General features: G+C 50.1%; 1 protein-coding gene across 1 annotated transcript in view; it reads right to left on the reverse strand.

Annotated features, from left to right (window-relative positions):
* Positions 1-5,622: 5,622 nt before the first annotated feature.
* Positions 5,623-21,994, reverse strand: part of LOC308515218 (vitamin D3 hydroxylase-associated protein-like) — a gene marked incomplete at its 5' end in the record, with an annotated part of 28,407 nt that continues 12,035 nt past the window's right edge. Inside the window, 14 exons of the mRNA XM_081085785.1 lie at positions 5,623-5,972; positions 7,835-7,980; positions 9,517-9,625; positions 10,035-10,074; positions 10,818-10,861; positions 11,336-11,435; positions 11,728-11,825; positions 12,721-12,846; positions 13,758-13,882; positions 14,312-14,352; positions 15,018-15,224; positions 16,258-16,391; positions 17,069-17,218; positions 17,357-17,470. Of these exons, the coding sequence (XP_080941911.1) occupies positions 5,844-5,972; positions 7,835-7,980; positions 9,517-9,625; positions 10,035-10,074; positions 10,818-10,861; positions 11,336-11,435; positions 11,728-11,825; positions 12,721-12,846; positions 13,758-13,882; positions 14,312-14,352; positions 15,018-15,224; positions 16,258-16,391; positions 17,069-17,218; positions 17,357-17,470 (1,563 nt within the window). The 3' untranslated portion in view covers positions 5,623-5,843. The remainder of the gene's footprint in view (positions 5,973-7,834; positions 7,981-9,516; positions 9,626-10,034; positions 10,075-10,817; positions 10,862-11,335; positions 11,436-11,727; positions 11,826-12,720; positions 12,847-13,757; positions 13,883-14,311; positions 14,353-15,017; positions 15,225-16,257; positions 16,392-17,068; positions 17,219-17,356; positions 17,471-21,994) is intronic.

Genomic DNA, 21,994 nt, shown 5'->3' on the forward strand with positions numbered 1-21,994 from the left:
CTCTGCGCGGGCGGAGCCGGAGGAGAGCTGCGCCGCCGCAGGCCCGCTCGGAGCGCGCGGTTGCCGGGCAACGGGCCGGCGGCTGGCGGCGCGCAACGGTCAAGGTCCAGCTGGGCGGCCGGGCTGGGGTAGCTCCCGCGTCCTCGCGCAGGGCGTGAGGCTCAGCTGGGGGGACGCGAAGGGCACCCGCTTCCCGAGGGCGTCCTCAGAAGCACGAGCGCAGCGGTTTGGCGCCACGGCTCGGCCCGGCCCCGCCTCAGCCCCGCGCACCCCGAGCCCCAACTCCCTGAAGACGGGGACAGCCCGAGCCCCTGCGGGAAAGGCCAGCCAAGAGAACTGGGAGCGGAGACAGGCTGGGCTCGCGGACCTGATTAAAGCCCGCAACCAGTTTAGCAGCTTTTTCCTGGAGAACCTGCCACCACGGGCACCGTAGGACGCCCACCTCTCCCAGCGGGAGGCTCCTGAGAGGGGCCACCCTGGGGCTGTGCTAGGGGCAGGGCCTGGCAGAGAAGAGTTACTGAGTGGGCTGAGAGCCTGGGGGGCAGACGGGATGGAGCCCACGGGGTTGGTGTCACCACTTCTTTCTCAAGGTGGAGGAGACACACAGACGCTTCCAGCGCCCCCCACGCCCCCCTTCGGGCTTTATCCTCCCTTGGTTGCTCACTCCCTCGTTCCTCTTTTCACGGCCACGCTGTTCAGCTCACCCCACACTGGACAACCCCGCAGCCTGCTCCCAGTTTCCTGCTAGGACAGGCCTCTCTGAGAACTATGCTCCCCACCTTTTCACTTCCTGAGCCCCAGGTCTGTCCCCCAACACCGCTGGCGAGACAGCAGAGCAGCTCCCTCACCCTGGAGGTGAGGGTCCTCACACCAACACTCGGGGGAAGGGGGGGCACAGGGCTCCCACTCTGCTGCTCTGGAAGAGACACCCAAGCTGCCTGTGCCTCGCCGGGTGCGCTTGGCTCTCATCGCGGTCCCGCTGTCCCTCCCTCTCCCTGACTCCCTGACTCCCTGGGTCCCTGGGTCTCTGGCTCTTTGCCCCAGTCCCCTCTCTAGCCTCTCCCTCCCGGTCTCGGGCTCCGTCTCCCCGTCTCTCTCCCTCGCGAGGCCGGGCGGGGGAAATCGCTCCGTAAATAGGCGGATGGCCCGGGGCGCTCCCGGCGCAGACACTCGTTTTTAGAGCCGGTAATTGACTCCTTTCAGTTGATAATTCATGGCTTGCATATGCGCTTTAATGCGGGCGCCCGGGGAGCGCGGCGGGCGGGGCGGCCCTTGCGGAGCCAGCGGCCAGGCGGCTGGAAAGGGAGCCGGACTCGGGGCGGGTTTCTGCCGCGGCCGTCTGTCCGTCCGTGCGCGGGAGGGGAGGGGGCGCCCCCGCTAGGGTCGGTCTGTCGGGTCCTCGTGGGCCTGGCTCGTGACGAGATGGGAGTGCGGTGGGTGGGGTGGAGAAGCCGGTAAGTCCCAGCGCCAGCGAGGGGTGCGGGGTCAGGGGGCGACGATAGGCCGACTGGCAGAGCCTTCGAAATGAAGGGGGGCGGGGTGGGGAGCAAGACATGCTGACAGTCCTTCCCCCTGCAGCCAACCGGCAAACTGGGCCTAGAAAGGGGATAGGCCTTACCCATATGCCACAGCGCAGAAAGGAGACTAGAACCCAAGGTGCCCCCTTCCCACCCGGCCTCGCCTCAGCCTTGGTAGGACCACCTGGCCCTGAGGATCTTCCTGTTCCTGAGCTGGAGTCCTCTGTTGCCCTCAGGCAGGCTTTCCCAGGAGGACCTGGCTCTTCCAGTGAATGCTGGACGGACACCAGGACCATGCCCGCTTCTCACTCCACAGCAACTCCCAGGTCATGTTCCGCTGGGACTGCACCTTCTGTGGATCTGTTTCATCCTGAGGCTGTGACAGGTGCCATCATTATTTCCATTTTACAGAAGAAACTGCGGCTTAGAGAAGCTGGGAGATTTGCCTAGGGCCGCAGAGAAGGCCGAGCCTGGGTAGATGAGCACCCAGACCAAGCCCTCCCAGGTGGAGGTACTAGAGGTAGAAGGGGGTCGCAGGGGATATCATGTCCCTGGAGGCCCCATGTGCACCCACAAAAGGGCCTCAGAGAGACTTAGAGGATGCCAGTGCCCTGCCTACAGCCACACAGACCAGGTAGAGGTGATGCTGGGAGGTGGTAAGAGGTTAGAGGTCAGTGTGGGAGCTGGAGTTGGGGAGGAAGACAGACGTGGACCCCAAATGTCAGCTCAAGAGAAAGCAGACAAATCCCAACCTGGAGAGAATTCTGCCCCCACGATGGGGCTTACTCAGTCCCTTAGCCTGGTATCTGGTATTTTCTCCAGGCTAATTTCAGCCAAAAAGAGAATTCCACCCCCTATCTCCTAAAATACGCAAATGTTTTGCCAAGTCAAAGCACCTGGCTTATTTCTGTGTCCCCCTATGTTTATTTGTTCACCCTCTAGTGTCCCCATCTTCACAATGGAGTTGGGACAAGGATCTGACTGACAAAGTCCTGGGTAGCAGTGGATCTGCTTAAAAGGCCACAGTGCGGTAATGTCGGGGCTGTATGAAGCTCAATGCTGCCCCCTGGTGCCCAGACTGTTACAGGCAGTAAGCCTCAGGGAAAGGAGGCAGGAGGCACTTGAGTTAAAACAATAAAACCTCTCTGCCCGGCTCCCCGCTACCCCACCATCTCTGACCCTTTCAGACCTCCTTCTAAAGGGGAGGAAGAACAGAGCAGGAGCCCTGCTCACTGAGTGAGGGTAAGCCCCGAGGCTCCTCCAGCAGAGGTCTCAGACTCTGTGGTAAAGCCTGGAGAGGGATGGAGGCCATAGTGACAGCAGCAGTAGCTCAGTCCACCCTGCACTGGACACCCCAGATGGTTTCTTCTATTTTAAGTGGAGTCAGGGCTGCCCTTCTAGTGTGACTCCTGGGGTCTTCAACTCAGTTCATTAAACTCGGGCCTTTTTCTGCCTGAAATTCCACCATTTGTGTTCAGAGGAGGTCTTCAACAAATGTAGGATGGATGGATGGACGGTTGGACGGACGGATGGATGGATGGATGGATGGATGGATGGATGGACTCAATCCCTTTGCACTGAGATATTATCTCCAGAAGGTTTGTGCTGTTAAGCACAAGGGGCGATGAGTTCACTGGTTTTCCTAGTTGACTGGAAGTGGGACTACTAAGAGGAATGGGATAGGGGAAGGGGAAGTTGTGTGTGTGTGTGTGTTTTCATTTTGTCCATATATACTGAGTGGCCAGATTATTATGACCACCTGATGTTTGTAGGCAAATTAGCTATAATTTCGTGCTGAAGTTGCTAGAGGGACAGACCATTATAAACATCTGAATAGCACAACATACCTAAGTATCATTGCTGATCAAGTTCATCCTATCATTTTGATGGCGTACACCAATGGAGATGGCTTCTTCCAACAAGACAATGCGCCATGCCACGGTGCTCGTATTGTGCAGGAGTGGTTTCAAGAACATGAGGGAGACTTTACCTTGCTTAGGTAGCCCCACAATCACCAGATCTCAATCCAATTGAGCATTTGTGGGACGAAGTTAATAGAGCTATCAGGCAGCTGGTTCCACAACCATCAAATCTCACAGAACTGGACAGTGCTACTCATCAGGCATGGTGTCAGATTCCTCGCATCACCTTTCAACATCTTGTGGAGTCAATGCCAAGAAGAATCGCCTCAGTATTGAAGGCAAAAGGTGGCCCAATGAAGTACTGATGGGATGGTCATAATAATCTGGCTAGTCATAATAATCTGGCCACTCAGTGTATATCTTTACTACTTACAAGAACCTTTCATATATATTTTAATTTATTGGGGTGACATTGGTTAATAAAATCATATAGGTTTTAGGTATATGGTTTCTATAATATACTAGTGCACGAAGAGATTCGTGCAATAGGCCTTCCTTCCCCTGGCTGCTGGAACCAATTTTTCTCTGGCACCCGGGACCCAGGCCTTCGCTCTGGCTGCAGCGGAGAAGCCAAGCCTCTTCAGTCTTCAGTCTTCAGTCTTCACTTGGACTGGAGCCTTCAGTCTCGCCTTGTGCCTGTATATGCAAATTAGCCCACCATCTTTGTTGGCTTAATTTGCATACTCATCCTGATGGGCTGGTGGGCATAGTGGAGTGATGACCAATTTGCATGTTTCTCTTTTATTAGTATAGATTCTCTGTACTTTCATATATTTTTTATTCTCAGACCCACCCTTCAAGGTAGGCAGGTTTCAGTTATTCATTCTAATGAGGTCTTTTCTCCATAAATAGTGAAGAATGCTTTTGGATGCTAGTTTTCATGTACTTAGAGAATAAATAAAAGTTTTCTAAAATCTGTTTTTCTGACTAACTTTCATTTCAGAAATTCCATTAAACACTTCTTACACTGAGTAGCCAGATTATTATGATCACCCCATCAGTACAATGAAGTGGATTAGTTATGCAAATAATAATAATAATAATAATAATAATAAAACCTTGAGAGTATTTGCTTAGGAAGTTTTCAATATTCAATATTTTTGGAAGTGTCAATGAAGTACTGATGGGGTGGTCATGATAATCTGGCCACTCAGTGCATTTTCATAGTCCGTCTGGAACAAGCAACTGGAAATAGAATGGGCATGTTTCTTCAAAAGTGATTTTTGCATTGTGTGACAAATTATGGGCCCAACGGCGGTAATAGGCCTGGTCCAGGCAGCTATCTTGCAGTTTCCACGCTGCAGACACAAGGTAGTGCTTCTGCCTCATTGCCACCACTGTCCCCACACCAATAAGACCCAGTGATGAAAGGAGTGGGAAGGGTAGGTTTCGATGTGTTGGGACCATGCTCTAATCAACTGAGCTACCTGCCAGGAGGAAGGGTAAGTTTTGATTCAGGAGGATCGCAAGAGATCAGATGAAGGGAAGGTCATGAGGGAGTTGGCGGGATCAAAGAAGGCTTCCTGGAGGAATTGGCATTTGACAAAGGACAAATGCCAATTCCTCCAGGACAGAAAGGACAGTGATGATGTTCAGGTTAAAAGGGAAGTCTGAACAGAGGCAGAAGCGCATCGTGCTGCCAAGAGGGCTCCCGTCTGAGGAAATGAGGGAGGCGGTCCTCCAGCAGAGCCAAGGCAGAGGACACGGAGGACCTCGGGAGGTGCTGTGTGTCACACCAAGAAATGAGCACTTTGTGGGCAAAGCACCAGACTGTGAGCTGAGGCCTGGGTCCCAACCCAGGGTGTGCTCTGACTGGGCTTCCCTTCCTTGGTCTTGCTCTCTGAAACTTTCTCTAGACCCCAGTGGGGGCCGTGGCAAGTGCTTGTCAGGGAAATACCTAGGAATCACAGCTCACAGAATAATTAAGTGATCAAATCTACCTCCCTCAAGTTGTAGGTGAGAAAACACACCCAGAGAGGGGAAGGAATTTGCCCAGCACTGCATAGCAAGCCAGTGGCAGAGCCAAGACTTGAACCCACGCCTGCAGCCTCTCAGTTTGGGGCTCTTTCCCCTCTGCTGCAATCTGGGATAGCATCTGGGGGACTGAGCTGGAGGAGGACAACTGGAGGCAGAAGGCCGTCAGGAGGCTATAGTCCACCTAGATCAAAAATCACAAGGCTGGTCAGTAAGGAATGTTTATTGAACCCTTCACCCTGATCCCCATCTTGAGTGGCTTTGAGTCCACTGATGAAGCACCTACAAGGACAGAAAAAACTGCAAAGAAAAGGAATATGGTGGGCTTCCCGGAGGAGATAGGAGGTGGATATGGTACTCATGAGAAGGAAGGGGCATTGGGAACAGACTTGGATAAGGATGTAGGAAGACCTCCAAAAAAAATGGCTTGTCATCTGGGTTCCCTCTGGTTCTTGGTCAAGGTTTCCACCTCCTTCATGAACCGAAGACAGAGTTCCTCTTCCCATGGCAAAGCGATGCACTGCACAGCCACTGGGAGCCCCACGGATCCTTCCACCGCCTGCTCAGAGAGAGTGTAAATCAGAGCCTGCTTCCTGCCCACAAGCCCCTTGCCCACCCCTCCTCACCTCCCGTAGGTATGCATTAATCCAAATATCTCATCTCCAGTCCAGATTAAGATAGAGATTTCCTGGATCTCAGAGTTCCAGGCTTCCTCGGCTCTCAGTAAAACCTGGAAAAATTGTTCTGACTTTGTCTACAATTCTCCAGGGTAAAACTTGTTCCTTGTGCAAAGAGCTGACTATAACAATGAAATATAAAACCAAGTATCCAGCCAATGTTCTTCGCACAGGAAAGAAGAATGTGCAAGTCCCTGATCCAGAACCTAGTTATGCTTCTGCAGTGAAAGAGGTGCCTTGGCTCCAAACACAAGCCGGGGAACATGGGGGCTGGGCCTGAGTGCCTGCCATGAAATCCAAACATAATTGTAGGAAATCAAACATGTTTTCACTGCTTTATGACAGCACTTTCCCATCACACTAGTGTGCAGCAAGAATTTTTAAAGCATGTAATACCTGGTTATTTAGTCAGGGGCACTGACCTCTTCTCTCTTACTTAGATTGTCAAATAGAAGAATGACAAGAGCCAACACAACAATAGCCATCTGTTGTGAATGCCTGTCTTTGTTTTTTAATCTTCACCTGAGGATATATTATTGATTTTAGAGAGAAAGAGAGAGGGGGGCAGGGAGGAGGAAGAGAGAGAAACATCCATTTAAGAGAGAAACATCAATCGGTTGCCTCAGTTGTCTCCTGTACTGCAACCCAGGTATGTGCCCTGACCAGGAATAAAACTGGCCACCTTTTGGTGCACAGGACGATGCTCAATCAACTGAGCCACTATGGCTGCACTCTATATATCACTTTTAACAGCTCCTGGAACAGAGGAAGAGCTGAAGACACACTAGATAGTGTCATTATTATTATTTTCTCATCAGTTCCACTGGGTAATTCTACCACTAAAATCAATTTCCAGCCCTGGCCAGGTAGTTCAGTTGATTAGTGTCATCCCAATATACCAAGGTTGCGAGTTCAATCCTGGGTCAGGGTAAATTAAGGAATCAACCAATGAATGCACGAATGGAACAACATATCCATGTTTCTTTCTCCCCTTCCTCTCTCTTTCTAAAATCAGTAAGTAAAAAATAAAATAAAATAATTTCCGGAAAAATAAGTTACTTAATGTCTTACTCAGACACATGAATACTTTTCAAAGTCAGACTCTCTTTCTCTCTCTCTCTCTCTCTCTCTCTCTCTCTCTCTCTCTCTCTCTCTCTCTCTCCTTTCTCTCTTTCACCCAAGTCAGGGTTGTTATTTTAGACCCTGCATTGAATAGGCCCATAGAAACATTTCCTTTTGGTAAGTCACCTCTGAATTAATTATAGTAGCATTTATTGAACACTTCCTACATATAAGACCTTATGCTAATTGCTTCAGTCTTTTTTGATTTAACCTTTAACATCATTGGGCAAAGTAGACTTTTTTATTCCTGTTTTTTTCTGACAAAGAAACTGAGGCCCAGAGAAGGGCGGTGTCCATTGTTTCACAGGAAGCTCTTACCCCGGGGCCTTTGCCCTGATCCACCCTTCCTGCCTCTGGACTGGACTTTCCTTACAGGGGTGTCGAGCAGACCACTGTTTTTGTAAAATATGCTCCCCTGACAAGGACAGAGGGTGACCTGGACATTAAATGGTGTGTCCTCGAGGATGGGGTGACACATTATCACTTTAGCGGAAGTGATAAAGGCTAAACCCTGGGAATGCCCAGACCCATCCCACCCTGCCCTCACCCATCCACAGGGATGGAGGCAAGACTCAGTACTGGTCTGTGCTCCTGGGGGAGAGGTAAGGAGAGGGGCACTGACCTCCTTGAAGTTTCTGTCATTACTATCTCCGTAGTATCCCTTGTAGAAGGCCAGTTCCTCCTCGTCCTGTAGTGTCACAGTGGTGACGGGCACCACGCCAGCAGGGAAGTCCAACATATTGTACAGGCTGTGGTATGAGCTGCTAGCTGTAGGAAGACCCAGGTTAGCCCAGGAAATCACCAACTCCCAAAGACTCAGGTGGGGAAGAATGTGACTTGAGTAAGCACTCCCCCTCAGGTCCTTCACGGAACTGCATCCCTGTGGGCTTGAAATCGCCCCAGGAATCACCTGACAAACACTCCCTGCTCTTCCCACAAGGTGTGGGGAAGGAGAATCGCATTGTCCAAGCCTTACTCAGTGCCGGGCATCTCTGCATTGCTGATTCTCTGAATCCTCTCCACCCCTGAGAAATGGGGATTTCTATTCCCTGAGTGCAAATGAAGAAACCCAGGTGCCAGATGGGTGAGATGGCTTTTCACAGGCTGCACAGCTGGTGAGTGGCAGAGATTCCGCCCATGCCCTCCGATACACTAGGCTTCAAGATGGCTGGCACGTGCAGTGCAAACCTGAGTTGAAAAGACTTCTCTATGGCCACAGCCACCTGTGTGCAGGGACGGAGCATCACAGAAGTGGTCATGATGCCTACAGACCACAGTAGAGAGCAGAGCACAGTGTGGGCGTGCCTTTGGGCAGCCACTGTGGGGGACCCAGGGGAGAGGACTCCAGGCTTGAGGTGGGTTTTCATTCTGCATTGACATCACCTCTGATACTGCACCTGTTCTGGGCACGAGACCCAGTGACGCCTCAGACACTGCCCTATGCTGAGGCCTGCATTTCAGGTGGGTTGGGCTACAGACACCTCTAGAAATGGGGCAGCAGAAAGCATGCTAAGAGTGAATGCACATGCTCAGTGAAAGAAGCCAGACACAAAAGCCTCATATTTTATGATTCTGTTTATATGAAATCCTAGAAAAGGCACATCTATAGTGAGAGAAAGCAGATTAAGTTGTTGGGGGTGGGGGTAAGGTTAGGGAAAAATTGCAAAGGGAGATGAGAGAAATTTGATCAGTGATGGAACTATTCTATATTTTTATTATTGTGGTGGTGATACCACTATATACCTTTGTCAAAATTCATTAAATTGCACTCTGTGAATTTTATTGCATGTAGGTTATACAGATGGTCCCCAACTTATGATGGTTTGATTACTTTTTTTTTCTTTTTTACTTTACTTATACATATTCAGCAGAAACCAGCTAAACTAAGCTGATGTTCACCAGGTTAAATGTATTTTCGACTTACAATGGATTTATTGATACATAACCCCATCTGAAGTTGAGGAGCATCTGTGCTTTTTTCATTTTTAAAGCGAATGGAAATTCACTTTTAAAAGTTCATTTTTAAAGCAAACGGAAATTGAGAGTGTCTGCTAACAGGTACGATATATTTTTTTAAGGTGATGGAAATGTTCTGGAATAAGATAGTGGTAGTGGTTGCATAATATTCTGATTATACAAAAACCATTAAAATGGTGAATTTATGCTACCTGAATTTTATCTCAATTTAAGAGAAAAAATGTTTTTAGGTGAATGAAACCAAAGGTCAAGGTCACATAGGCTGTGGCAGGACTCAGAAGTCCTGGACTCCCTGTCTAAGCCCACCAGGACCTAGTGTCCTCTCACCTGCTGCTTTGGGAGGATAGCCTATATAGAAGGCAGGGTCCAGAGCTGGCGACAGCAGCACATCCAGGTCCAAGGACCTCCACTTGGCTATGAACTCTTGCTGATATTCCTGCAGCAACAACAGGGGTAGGAGGGATAAGATCAGCAGAGGTCACTGTTTGCAGGACAAGGTCTGGTGCGGCCAGGCTGAGTTGGCTTAAGCACCAGGAAGAATTCCGAAGCTATGAGATGAAGACCGAGATATCTGGGAATGGTCAGGGTCTTACCAGGGACTAAGGTAAAAGGATGGGAAGAGGAGTCTCAGACTACAGTGATTTGCGGACAACATATCATTCAGGCCCCAGAGAGATGGACTAGATTAATCTCATAGGTCACTAAGCCTTCCCATCCAGGTCCAGCCAGGCCTCCCCTGCAGGCCAGGACAGAGCTCTGCCCCCTGTCTGGCCACTCGTGTCACCACCAGGCTTCTGCTGCCCCTGATCCAGCAGTCCCTTGAGGTCTTGCCAGGCACACATCACCTCCACTGCTGTGTGCTGCTCCCACAGTTTCTTGGGTGTCCTGGAGGAATGAGGAAGACACTGGGAAGTCCAAAGGGCAGATTGGGAGGATCTTCTCTTCTACAAATGGGGCATGATGCCCAAGGGCAGGGCCTGGCCTCAGTGCAGGCTGCACATCAGCTGATGGGCTGGGAATAACCCTGTGTCTTGTCCCCTCGCCAAGACACCTTGCCTGTCCAATGTTCCCAAGAGTACACATCCTCTGGTCAATACCCCACTTCCACCACCAGCCACAAGAATTCACAAGTGCCCCCCAAAACTATAGTTCCTTTCTTCACCTGTGAGGCTCTAGGTCAGCCCTCAGGTTACTCCACCCCAATTCCAACCAGCAACTCAACTCCAAGCCCCACCAGGCCAAGCCCAACAGCACACCCAAGCCCAAATCAGAATTCTCTTCAACCCACATCCCCACCCCAGTTCCAACCTTAACCCCAATTCCAACTCAAACCAACTTCAACCCCGCCCAATTCTAACCTCAATTCAGACCCAACCTTTACCACAACCTAACCCAATTCTAGCCTAAACTCAGAGCTTACCTCCAAATCAAACCCCAATCCCAAACCCACTCAAAGGTCTAAATTTAACCCAGTGTCAGGCATGACTCTAAAACCCTAATTAGATCCCAAAGTCTAAATTGCCTTTGTCCCCAGTGAACACCAACTCTAACCACATGCCCCTCAGTCAGTTATCACCACCCCATGCAAAACCCTGGTGAGCTGAACCTGAAGAGACTCAACTACTCACTTCACTCCACGAATCATTTCCAAATCCTGGGCCGTTCGGGGCTCCTAGAGGTAAGGAGAGAGGGGGCCACCAACTTCAGAAACCACAGGCCAGTGCCAACCTGCCCTGGGTGGGGGTCCAGGAAGAGCAACTCTGCTTGGTACACGGACATGGAGCCCTCAGTCGTTCATAAGCCACTACCACCTCACACAGCCCTGAGCCCCCTTCAGGCCCTCACCCCTCTCTAAATCCCTTTCCCTTTCTGTGAAACCCCTTCCTCTCTCTAAGATGCCCTTCCCCTATCAGAGCCTCTCTAAGCTTCCTCCCCTCCCTGAGAACACTCCTCTGTTCTGGCCTCTATTCCCCTCTTTTAGCTCCTCTTGCTCTTGAATCTAGCTCTGAGCCACCAACATTCTCTGGATCTCAGGCTCCTCTCTGACTCTACCCCACTCCTTGAATAAACCTTCCCCCCTTCTGAGCTTCTTCCTCTCTGGGCCTCACCCCCTCTGAATCCCACCCCATCCTAGGCCCACACTCACTATGTACTTCAGGATCCTGGCCAAGATACACTTCAGCAGGTCTGGCAGGCGGAGCTGGGTGACTAATGCCTTCATGGAGGGGTCCACAATGTCTCCCTCACTGAGGAACCACAGGCACATGGCACATCAGTTACAGCATTTCAGTCATGGACCGACTCCCACACCCACCCAACTCCTCCTCCATAGGTAAGCCACAGAGGGAGGTCAGACCCAAAGAAACACTTCTGTTTCCACCACCACCAACCTGGAACATGTACATTCTGAAAATGAGGCCTGAATAGATGACTTAAGGTCACACAATTAGCCATTGGCATCCCACCAATCCAGCCCCACAGGTCCCCTCTCCCACCCCATTTCCACCATGTTCCATGTCTGAGTCCCAACAAACATACAGCTTCTCGAGAAGGGTGGCCCCTCCATCGGCAAACAGACCCCCTGTGTAGAGCTTTTGCATGGCATACTCTATCCGGGGGATGGAGAAGGGAATGACCTGTGGAGACAGAGGCTGAGTCAGGGCCTGGAGCTTTTCCCACCCAGCCCTGTTTTCTCTCCGCATCCCTCAGGATCTAAGGAGAGAAAATCACGTCACTCCTCATCTCCTTCTACCTCAGCTCCTCAGCAGGGCAGGGGAGGCCTGTGGGTGGGTGCCATGCCCACTCCCTCATAGGGATGTGATGGGAATTCCACCAGGCCCTATTTCCTGCCTGCTCCACTGTGATCCAGCCTCAGACCAAATGCTTTACACATATGACCTCACTGACCAGTAATCTGCACAGCTGCCCCATGTGGTAGAAAGCTGAGGCTCGGGGTGTTAAGAGAGTGGTCCAAGATCACATAGCACGTGTGTGGCCAACCACCAGTTCTCAAAGGGTAGGCAGGGCCAGGACAAGCCACTGAGGCATGAGAGGCAAGGGAGGAGGGGGAGGAGGATTTTGAAGACAGGAAGATCTTTATGGCCATTTTAGGCTGAAGGAATTTTAAGAGTGAATCCCTGAGTCACCACTGCTGAAGGGAGAAGCCACACAGAATCATAATGCCTTTCTTCTTTCAAGGTGAGACTCCCCCTCCCCCCTTCCATATATTTTCTCAGTCCATCTTCTCCATGGAATTTAGGGAAAACACAATGATCTCAGCAGCCCAAACTTAGATATAATTTCCTTTCTTTTTTTTTTTAAATTTTATTTTATTGTTTAAAGTGTTACAGATAGTAGTACATATGTCTCCTTTATTTTTCCTCCCTATTGACCTTCCCCGGCCTCCCCTACACCCCAGCACATGCTGGATATAATTTCCTTTCTCTCCAAGAATGGTCCAGTCCAGCACCCTCACCAGTCCAGCCTTCTCCCCAAACTCCACCCCCCTTCCCCAGGGCTAAGTAAGCCTACCTCATGTCCTGCATCCTGGAGCAGTCTGCAGGTGAGCCTCACAGCCCTGGCCATGCTAGGAGATGGTTGAGAGAAGCCATCTGATTCATAGTAGCCAATTCGAAGGGGCCGGGTGTTGGAGTATATCTGGGGGCAAAAGGAGAAGAGTAGGGCTCTGATGGGAGATTGGGCTGGGGACAAGGTGATCTCACTCTCTCCAGGAGCCAGACTTATAGACTGGGGCCTTGGGCCACAGCTGGCCTTACCCACATATAGGCTATCCTATATACGTTTCAGGATTTAGCTCCTCTGGAGACTCCCCTGGAGTAACAAAAACTGGATGGGGCCCTAGCCAGTTTGCCTCAATGGATAGAGCGTTGGCCTGCATACCACAGGGTCCCAGGTTCAATTCCAGTCAAGGGCATATACCTCAGTTGCAGGCTCCTCCTAGGTCCAGGCCCTGGCCTGGGCGCATGCAGGAGGCAACCAATTAATGTGTTTCTCTCACATCAATATTTCTCTCTGTCTTTCCCCCTCTCTTCCGCTCTCTCCAAAAATCAATGGAAAAATATCCACCGGTGAGGATTAAAAAAAAAAAAAAGGAAAGAAATGGATGGGGACGTGAGTGACTGGGTGGATGAAACAGATAGTTAGATCAATTGATGAATGAATGAGTGGGTGGATGTATGAGAAGGTAAATGGGTGGGTAGGCAGAGATTTGAATGGATAGAGGAGTAGGTGGATAAATGAATAGCTGGAGTTGAGTGGGTGGGCAAATAAGTACTAGTAGATGAATAGACATGAGCATTTTTAAGCTAAAGAAGTGCCAGAACAGGATAAGGATGGAGAGATCAACAGAGGCAAAGAATGGATGACAGACAATGATCATAGGTTGATCATACCAGGATGTGTGTAGGGAGTTAAGCATGTGGGCATCTTTCTTGCTGCACCTTGGGCTAGGAAATGAGATCTTCAGAGGGGTTGGCAGACAGGTCAATGAGGAATGAGGGGAGGGGAGAGGAAGGAGCCCTCCAGGTCTGTTCCCCAACCCGGCTTACCTCCTCCCTGAAGGGCATGAAAGGCACAGTGGGGTCCAGCTGGTGCATGTCTTCACTCAGCAGGGCTCGCAGGCACAACACCAGGCTGTCCACATCCCGGGCCATGGGGCCAGCCACGGTGGCCACTGCACAGCAGAGGGGAAGGAGGCATTCTTTCTGCTCTGGGGACCCCCCACTCCCTGGCCTCAGAGGGTGGTGCCCAGGCCCATGATCAGGGCCAAAGAAAGAGTTCATGGGGGCCATTTTGGTCAGGGACTAAGGACAGGTGCAGTTGATAAACCTGCCAAAGCAGCTCTGGTGCCTGGAGGGAGAATCTCATCTGGGACAGAACATCAAGAAACCAACAGGAAAGATTAAAGCAAGATAACAGAAAGCACTTCTCAGTGGGGCAAGAATCACTGGGCTAGGGGAGGCCAGGCAGAAGCCATGAAGTCCCTTCTCCTAGATGCCTTTATCACCAGTGGGGCTGATCGGTCTGAGATGGGATCTGAGGGAAATGTCCTTGGAGAAAGGCTGGCCGGTTTGTTTTTGAATAGGCACAGACAGGAGCTTACCTGATTTCTTGCCCTTCACAGCAGAGGCAATTCCTGTGTAGCTGCAAATCCCCACCCACCAAGAGCCCAGCTCAGCACCTGAAGGGAAGGGCCTGGGTGCCAAGGAGTCTTGAGCACCCAGCCAATGCACTCCCCCAGGGCTCAGCACACAGGTATGAGAGCTGCTTCAACCCTCTCATAACTCACTATTTCCCTTAACATAAAGTCTGATCTCTTCGACTGCCCTTCAAGGCTCTAAAGTATCAACTTCCATAGCTTCCTCTTCTAGTGCTTCCATGAACACATATTGCTCCAGGCAGTTAATTGCTTACAGTACAGCCTTCTGGACTCCATACCGTCTCTGCATGCCCAGCCTTCAAAACCAAACTCAAATGCTGCCTCCTGCAGGAAGCCTTCCTTTTCCTTGCCCTGCCTCTGAAAGTTCAAAGTGTAGGTAAATAGATAAATCTAAGATGACTGAATGAATGAACTAATGAGTTAATGAATGAGTGGAAGGTCTATTCCACTGCCACCTGTAACAAACATGCTGTGGCTGAGGCAGGAGTTATTTGAAGCCCTCCTACCTTCACCACTTTCCCCTAGTACTAAGCTGAGTGAATGAGAGTTAATGTGTGGATCAGGCCCCTCTGTTCCCCAGACCCCTAATTCCTCTAGGCTGGGCTAAGCCTGCTCTTCCCACCCCCACCCCAGCACCACCACTGAGTACCTGAGGCGGCTTCTTGAGGTCCGGAGGCCATAGACACCGCAAAAGCTGCATGGCATGCGGATGCTGCCCCCTGTGTCGGTACCCATGCCCAGGATGGAACCCCCTTTACTCAGCACAGCTCCTTCACCCCCCGAAGACCCTCCAGGCGTCTTCTTTAAGTTCAAAGGATTCCGGGTCTGTCCATAGATGGGGTTGCTGCAGTCAAAGCTGAGGGATGCAGAAAAGGAGTTGTGAGGTGAAGGTTTAACTGGGGAATGTTTCACCTTCCCCACATAGAGGCTGACCACCGGCTGCTTCAACTCAGGAGCTGCTCCCAGGGCTGAGGTGAGTGCCGCTGCTGCAGGAAAGACCCGTAGCAGCACCAATCACCTCCTAACAAGGAGCAAGGAGCCCACAGCTCTGCTGTCAGAAAAATGGGCGTGCTGGCCCCGGCCAGTGTGGCGCAGTTGGTTGAGTGTTGTCCCATGCACCAAGAGGGTGCACGTTTGATTCCTGGTCAGGGCACATACCCAGGTTGCACATCCAATCCTCCATCAGGGTGTGATTGGGTGTGTGCAGGAGGCAACTGATCTATGCTTCTCTCTCACATCAATGTCTCTCTCCCTCTCTCTCTAAAACCAATGTTTATTGGTTGTTGTTTTTTACTGGATACACTAAAGGATGAATGGGGAGGAGAGAATACAAGATGAGAAGACCAATTAGAGACAGAAGCTGGGAGAGAAAGAGACATAACTTTTCAGACCCTCCAAGCCCAGGAGCCTTTAGAGACCACTGAGCCCACACACGAGGACAAACCTGAGGCTCGGAGGGCACAAAGACTTGCCCAAGAACTTCGTCCTTGAGGTCTGCATGACTGACTCCCACCTCACCCTCTGCTCGAAATCAGGACTTCAAGGTGCTGTTTCAGTCCTGGCCTGACCCCAGCCCAGCCCCAGCCCCAGCCCCAGCCCCAGCCCCAGCCCCAGCCCCAGCCCCAGCCCAGCCCCAGCCCCAACCCCAGCCCCAGCCCCAGCCCCAGCCCCAGCCCCAGCCCCAGCCCCAACCCCAGCCCCAGCCCCAGCCCAAGCCCCAGCCCCAGCCCCAGCCCCAGCACCAGCACCAGCCCCAGCCCCAGCCCCAGCCCCAACCCCAGGCCCAGCACCAGCCCCAGCCCAAGCCCGGCCCAGGCCCCATCCTCAGCCCCAGCCCCAAGCCCCAGCACCAGCCCCGGCCCCAGCACCAGGCTGCCCACTTCACAGACCTGAGCAGTGTCTGGGGGATGTTGGTCTTAACAAACGGAATAGCCCCCTGGGCCTTCAGCACTTTCACAAGGACCCCGTCCTTGGCCGCTGGCTTCTCCAGGAACTGTGCCAGGCCACACGTAGAGTCATGGCCCTGCAGGAAAGTGACGTTAACGCCAGTCCTTGGGGGTCAGGGTAGTTACAGTGAACAGACTCTTCCCCATTTGACCCCCACCCACATCCATTCTCACACCCTCTGAGACAGTGCAGCACCTTAGGTGGATTCACAGGTGGCAGAAGAACATGGTGGTTAAGAGTTTGGGCTTTGAGTCAATAAAGGAAAAATACCACATGATCTCACTCATTCATGGATAATAGAGACCAGTATAAACTTTTGAACAATAATAGATACAGAGGCAGAGCTGCCTCAAACAGATTGTCAAACTGCAGCGGGAAGGCTGGGGAGGGTTGGGGGGCAGGAGGAAGGGGGGTAAGAGATCAACCGAAGGACTTGTATGCATGCATATAAGCATAACCAATGGACATAAGACAGTGGGGGGTAGGGGAGGCCAGGGGATTGTCAAGGGCGGGGGGGGGGGGGGAAGGACACATATGTAATACCCTTTCTAATACTTTAAGCAAAAAAAAAAAAAAGAGTTTGGGCTTCGGTTTGAACCCAGTTGCTGGGTTCAGTCTCCATTGGCCACTTTCTAGCTGTGCATCCTGGACTAAGTACCTTGCCATGTCACACACTCAGATATTCACAGGCTCCGTGGCATGTGTGCCCCCACACATACATGTGCACCTGAGGACATACACCCCAGGACTCACCATGCAGTCATAGGGGTCCTTGAGGCTCATGGGGACCCCATAGAGAAGGCCTCTCTCACTCTTCTTGAGCTTCTTCAGTGCCTGCAGTTGTTCCTCACATTCTTCCAGGAAATCTGTCAGGCAGTTCACCTCCTGGTGCACCTTCAGCGCCTGAGCAACATTGAGGGAAACCAGGTAAGGGCTCACAGGGAGGCCAGGGACAGGACATTCAGTCACCACAGCCCCTCCCTCCATCCCCACTCCAGCCCAGAGGCAGGTTTAAGTCCTGACCCTGACCCCTAACCCCACCTCCTCTAAGTAGCTACAGAGGACACTCTCCAGACTCAGCTCTTCCGCCTGCAACTTCTGAGCCAGCTCCACCAGGGGCAACTCCAGGATGGGCTTGGGGTCCAGGCCTGGCTCCTGTGGAAATGAGGTGGGAAGGGCAGATATCAAAGGCTGATCCCTTCAGGCCCACTCCCACACACTCCATATCACACCCCATACACTCCAGTGTACACATGTACATGTGCTCAGTACATATCTATCCCTGTGCTCACCCTTAGCATTAAAATCATTTATTGGTCTGTCTCCAGGTTGGCATGAAAGACCTACAGGAAACAGATATTCCCTTCTGACTCTGCCTCCCCAATGCCCAGCCCAGGGCTTGGCACAGAGGAGAGTCTGACCCCTAGTGTTGCTATTCAGAAGGGGCACAATTGGAGTGGGAGTGACATTATATGCTTATCTTGAGACTCGGGGCTTATGGAAATGAGGTTTAGCTCTGTGTGATTTGCCTTCAGGGGAGCAATCCAGCATCCCACATTTCCTTCTTATTTAGTCCTCCCAACCCTGACCTTGGGAAAGGACAAGAGTCTAGCATGACTGGCAGGAAAGCTGGGACCCAGCCTTGACCACACTATGGCTCAACTGGATAACCCAGGGTGGGCCCCTTCCCCTGCCATGGCCTAGGTGTCCTCAGAGAGGTAAGGACTAGAAGTCAATCATTAGTCAGTCATGTAGGATGACCACAGACAGGCCCCCCGCCTGCTCTGAGCTGGGTCCTTCAGGGAATGATGGAAAGCCTGGCACTACCCCCTCAGGGCTCCATGACAAGGCCCTGGAACATAGCAGGCACTCAGGAAGGCAAAGTTGTCTTCCCTTAGTCCTCAGCCCCAGTCGAGACCCTGAGGGACAGAGAGAGAGCACTGTTTGCCCAAGGACACACAGCTAGCAAGTGGCAGAGCCTGGCTCCACACGCTTGCTGAGTCATCCCCCCACGGAGGCAGGAGGACCCCGGTGACCACTCCCTTAGCAATACATACTGCCAGTAGGTGTTCTTGCCTCCTTCATATCTCCCACCTCTGACTCCACAGCCTCCTTCCTGCCTAGAACCTTCTGTGTTTCTCAGTTTTCTCAACAGCCTCCTCATCGGACCCCCTGCCTCAAGTCTCTTCCCCTCCAGCTCAACCTCTTCACTACAACCTGGGTGATCCTTTTAAGATCTTATATAACCTAAACCTGATCATAGGTCCCAACTGCCCTCAGAATAAAGTTACAACACCATTCTCATCAGTGTGGTTTATAAGGTTTTCAAAATCAGCATATAGCATGTGTTCCTCTTCAGATACACCAATGTGTTCATCTTCAAATACTTTGCCTGCACCAATTCATAAAGTCCTCACAAAAACCCTTGGACAGGCATTCTTATCATTTCCATTTCACCAGTGAAGACAACTGACTCACAGAGAGGTTACTCTCTTGCACAAGGTAAGGGAACCTGGGCTTTAACACATGTCATCTATATCTTCACCATTACCTTCGCAGTGGTTCTCAACTTTCTGGCCCTTTAAATACAGTTCCTCATGTTGTGACCCAACCATAAAATTATTTTCATTGCTACTTCATAACTCTAATGTTGCTACTGTTATGAATCGTAATGTAAATATCTGATATGCAGGATGGTCTTAGGCGACCGCTGTGAAAGGGTCGTTCGACCACCAAAGGGGTTGAGACTCACAGGTTGAGAACCGCTGCTCTGCTGGCTCTATGCTCTGAAATTAAAACTTCTTAACTGAAAGCGAGCTGTGGAGGGTTGTCAAGTCCTAGGCCCATATATTCCTTGACAAAAAGGCGATCTTTACCTTAAATGAGCCTGTCTATTGTCTTTTTTGCATCTAAGATAACGTACCTTTTCAATGTCTGAGTTATCCTTTTTTTCCCAGACTCCTCAAGGCACAATCTCCCACCAGAGCCCAACTCAGGGTATCTTGTTCCCTCATTGTTATCTTGTTCCCTGAATACCACTCTATGTGTGTGTGGGGTGGGGGGTGGGGGGGGAGGATGGGGGTTAATGGGGGAGATGAGGACACATTTGTAATACCTTAACTAATAAAAAATTTTAAAAAATATATACCACTCTATGTGCTATAAATGTTAATTATTAACTGTCCTCTGCCCACCAATGTGAAAGAAGTATGTGTCTCTTCATTTAACGTTTTTTATCCATTCCCGTAGATTTTCCCACTTTGCTTTCTCCCACCTCCCTAATCTATCACCAATGAATTTTATAAAATCCTCCTTATGCCTCCTCTTTTGACTGTAATGTATAAAATAGGATGCAAAACTGTCATTTTCTGGAGCATTTTCTCAATCCATTGAGATTTTGCTTCCCAGCAATTGTCGTCAGTTTGGCTCAAATAAAATTATAAAAATTCTTACAGGTTTGGACACTTCTTACGTTGGCATTACATAATTTACTAAATAATCATCCCAATATATCTTGCACCCATCTGATACCATACATAGTTAATAGATTATTATTGACTATATTCCCTATGCTGCACTTTACACCACCTTGACTATTCTGTAACTACCAATTTGTACTTACTAATCCCTTCACCTTTTTCACCCATCCCCCAAACCCACCCCCACCTGGCAGTCATCAAAATGTTCTCTGTATCTATTGAGTCTGTTTCTGTTCTGCTTGTTCTTTTATTTTGTTGTTGCTTTTTTTTAGATTCAATTGATAGATATGTATTTATTGCCATTTTATTGCTTATCTTTTTTCATTCCTTCTCCTTCTCCTTCTCCTTCTCCTTCTCCTTCTCCTTCTCCTTCTCCTTCTCCTTCTCCTTCTCCTTCTTCTTCCTCCTATTCTTATTCTTATTCTTCAAGAAGACCCTTTAACATTTCTTGTAATACTGATTTGGTGATAATGAACTCCTTTAGCTTTTTCTTGTCTGGGAAGCTCCTTATCTGTCTTTCAATTCTAACTGATAGCTTTGCTAGGTAGAGTAATCTTGGTGGACGTCCTTGTTTTTTATCACTTTGAATATTTCTTGCCAATATCTTCTGGCCTGCAAAGTTTCTGTTATGAAATCAACAGACAGTCTTATGAAAGCTCCCTTGTAGGTAACTAATTGCTTTTCTCTTGCTGCCTTTAAAATTCTTTGTCTTTAACCTTTTGCATTTTAATTATGATGTGTCTGGGTGTGGACATCTTTGGCTTCATCTTATTCTATTTCCTTCACCAGGTTAGGGAAGTTTTCTGTTTTTATATTTTCAAATAGGTTTTCAATTTCTTGCTCTCTCTCTTCTCCTTCGAACATCCTGATAGTGTGAATGTTGGAATGCTTGAAGTTGTCCCAGAGGCTTCGTACACTATCCTCATTTTTTTGGTTGTTGAGTCTCTGTAAATTACCCTTCATTTCAGTTAGGGTATCCTTCATTTCTGAGTTGTTCTTTTCTATGCTTTTGAAGTTCTCATGAAGTTAATTGAGCATTCTTATAACCAGTGTTTTGAACTCTGCATCTAGTAGATTGCTTGTCTCCATTTTGGTTAGTTACTTTTCTGAAGTTTTGTTCTGTTCTTTTATTTGGGACGTGTTTCTTTGTCTCCTCATTTTGGCAGCCTCACTGTGTTTGTTTCTATGTATTAGATAGAGCTGCTACATCTCCCAGGCTTGGTAGAGTAGCCTGATGTAGTAGGTGTTCTGTAGAATCCAGTGTTACAGCCTCTCTGATCAACATGTGGGCTGTGTAACCTCCTCTTATAGTTGAGCCTTGATTATTGTTGGCTCATCAAAGGGAGGGATTTACCCCCAGGTCAATCAAGCAAGAACTGGCTGTGACCACTGACCAATGACCTCTGACCACTGTGGAGGACCAGCTGTGCAGGGGCTTACTCAACAGAACAGGACTTACTTCATCAGGGCTTTGTGCTCACTGAGTCCACCCCTTGAATGTGCTGTTTGTGAAGGTAGTTGGGTGGTGGTGCTTCAATGTGGTCTCAAGCTCTCCACTGGGTACTCTGGCTCTGGGGCCTCCACCTGTGTTCTGCCCAGAGCCACCTGGCATGAGCTACAAAGTGAACTGCAGATAGCTGCTGAGCTTGGAGGTGCCCAGTTGAGGCCAAGTTGCGAACCAAGGCCAGGTATTGCTAGAGCCAGGCCTGGGGCCACATAGCGAGAGGTATGGGACACACTGAAGCCAGATGCTACTTGTTTGATAGATTTTTAGGAAGATATGAAGCATGAGCAAAGACAGGCCATTCACATGGAAAAGTCACAGGAAACAGCTTGGGTGGGATTGAAAGTTGGGTAGAGTGGGGCCTTAGGCAATCACCAGGGGATGGGCAAACAATGTGAGCCAGATTGATGGAGTCTCCAATATGGCATCTGCCTGCAAGCTCTGTGTTGGGAGGTTCCGGGTAGTGGGGGAGGGTGGTTATCAAAGGAATAATGTCTTCTGCCAGCATTTCTGACTGGAAGAAAGCTCACACACACACACTGCCAACTCTCATCCTGATGCCAGACAATTCAGTTCCTCCATGTACATCCCTGGTGCATTTCAAGCTGCTGTTCCAGTGTTGGAGCTCTAAAGGAGTGCATCCGAGTAAGTCCACGCACAGGCCCATTAACAGGAACTGCTTAGGATTCCAGCTGC

The sequence above is a fragment of the Myotis nattereri genome, assembly GCF_964212035.1.
Source record: "Myotis nattereri genome assembly, chromosome: 3".
NCBI lineage: Eukaryota > Metazoa > Chordata > Mammalia > Chiroptera > Vespertilionidae > Myotis > Myotis nattereri.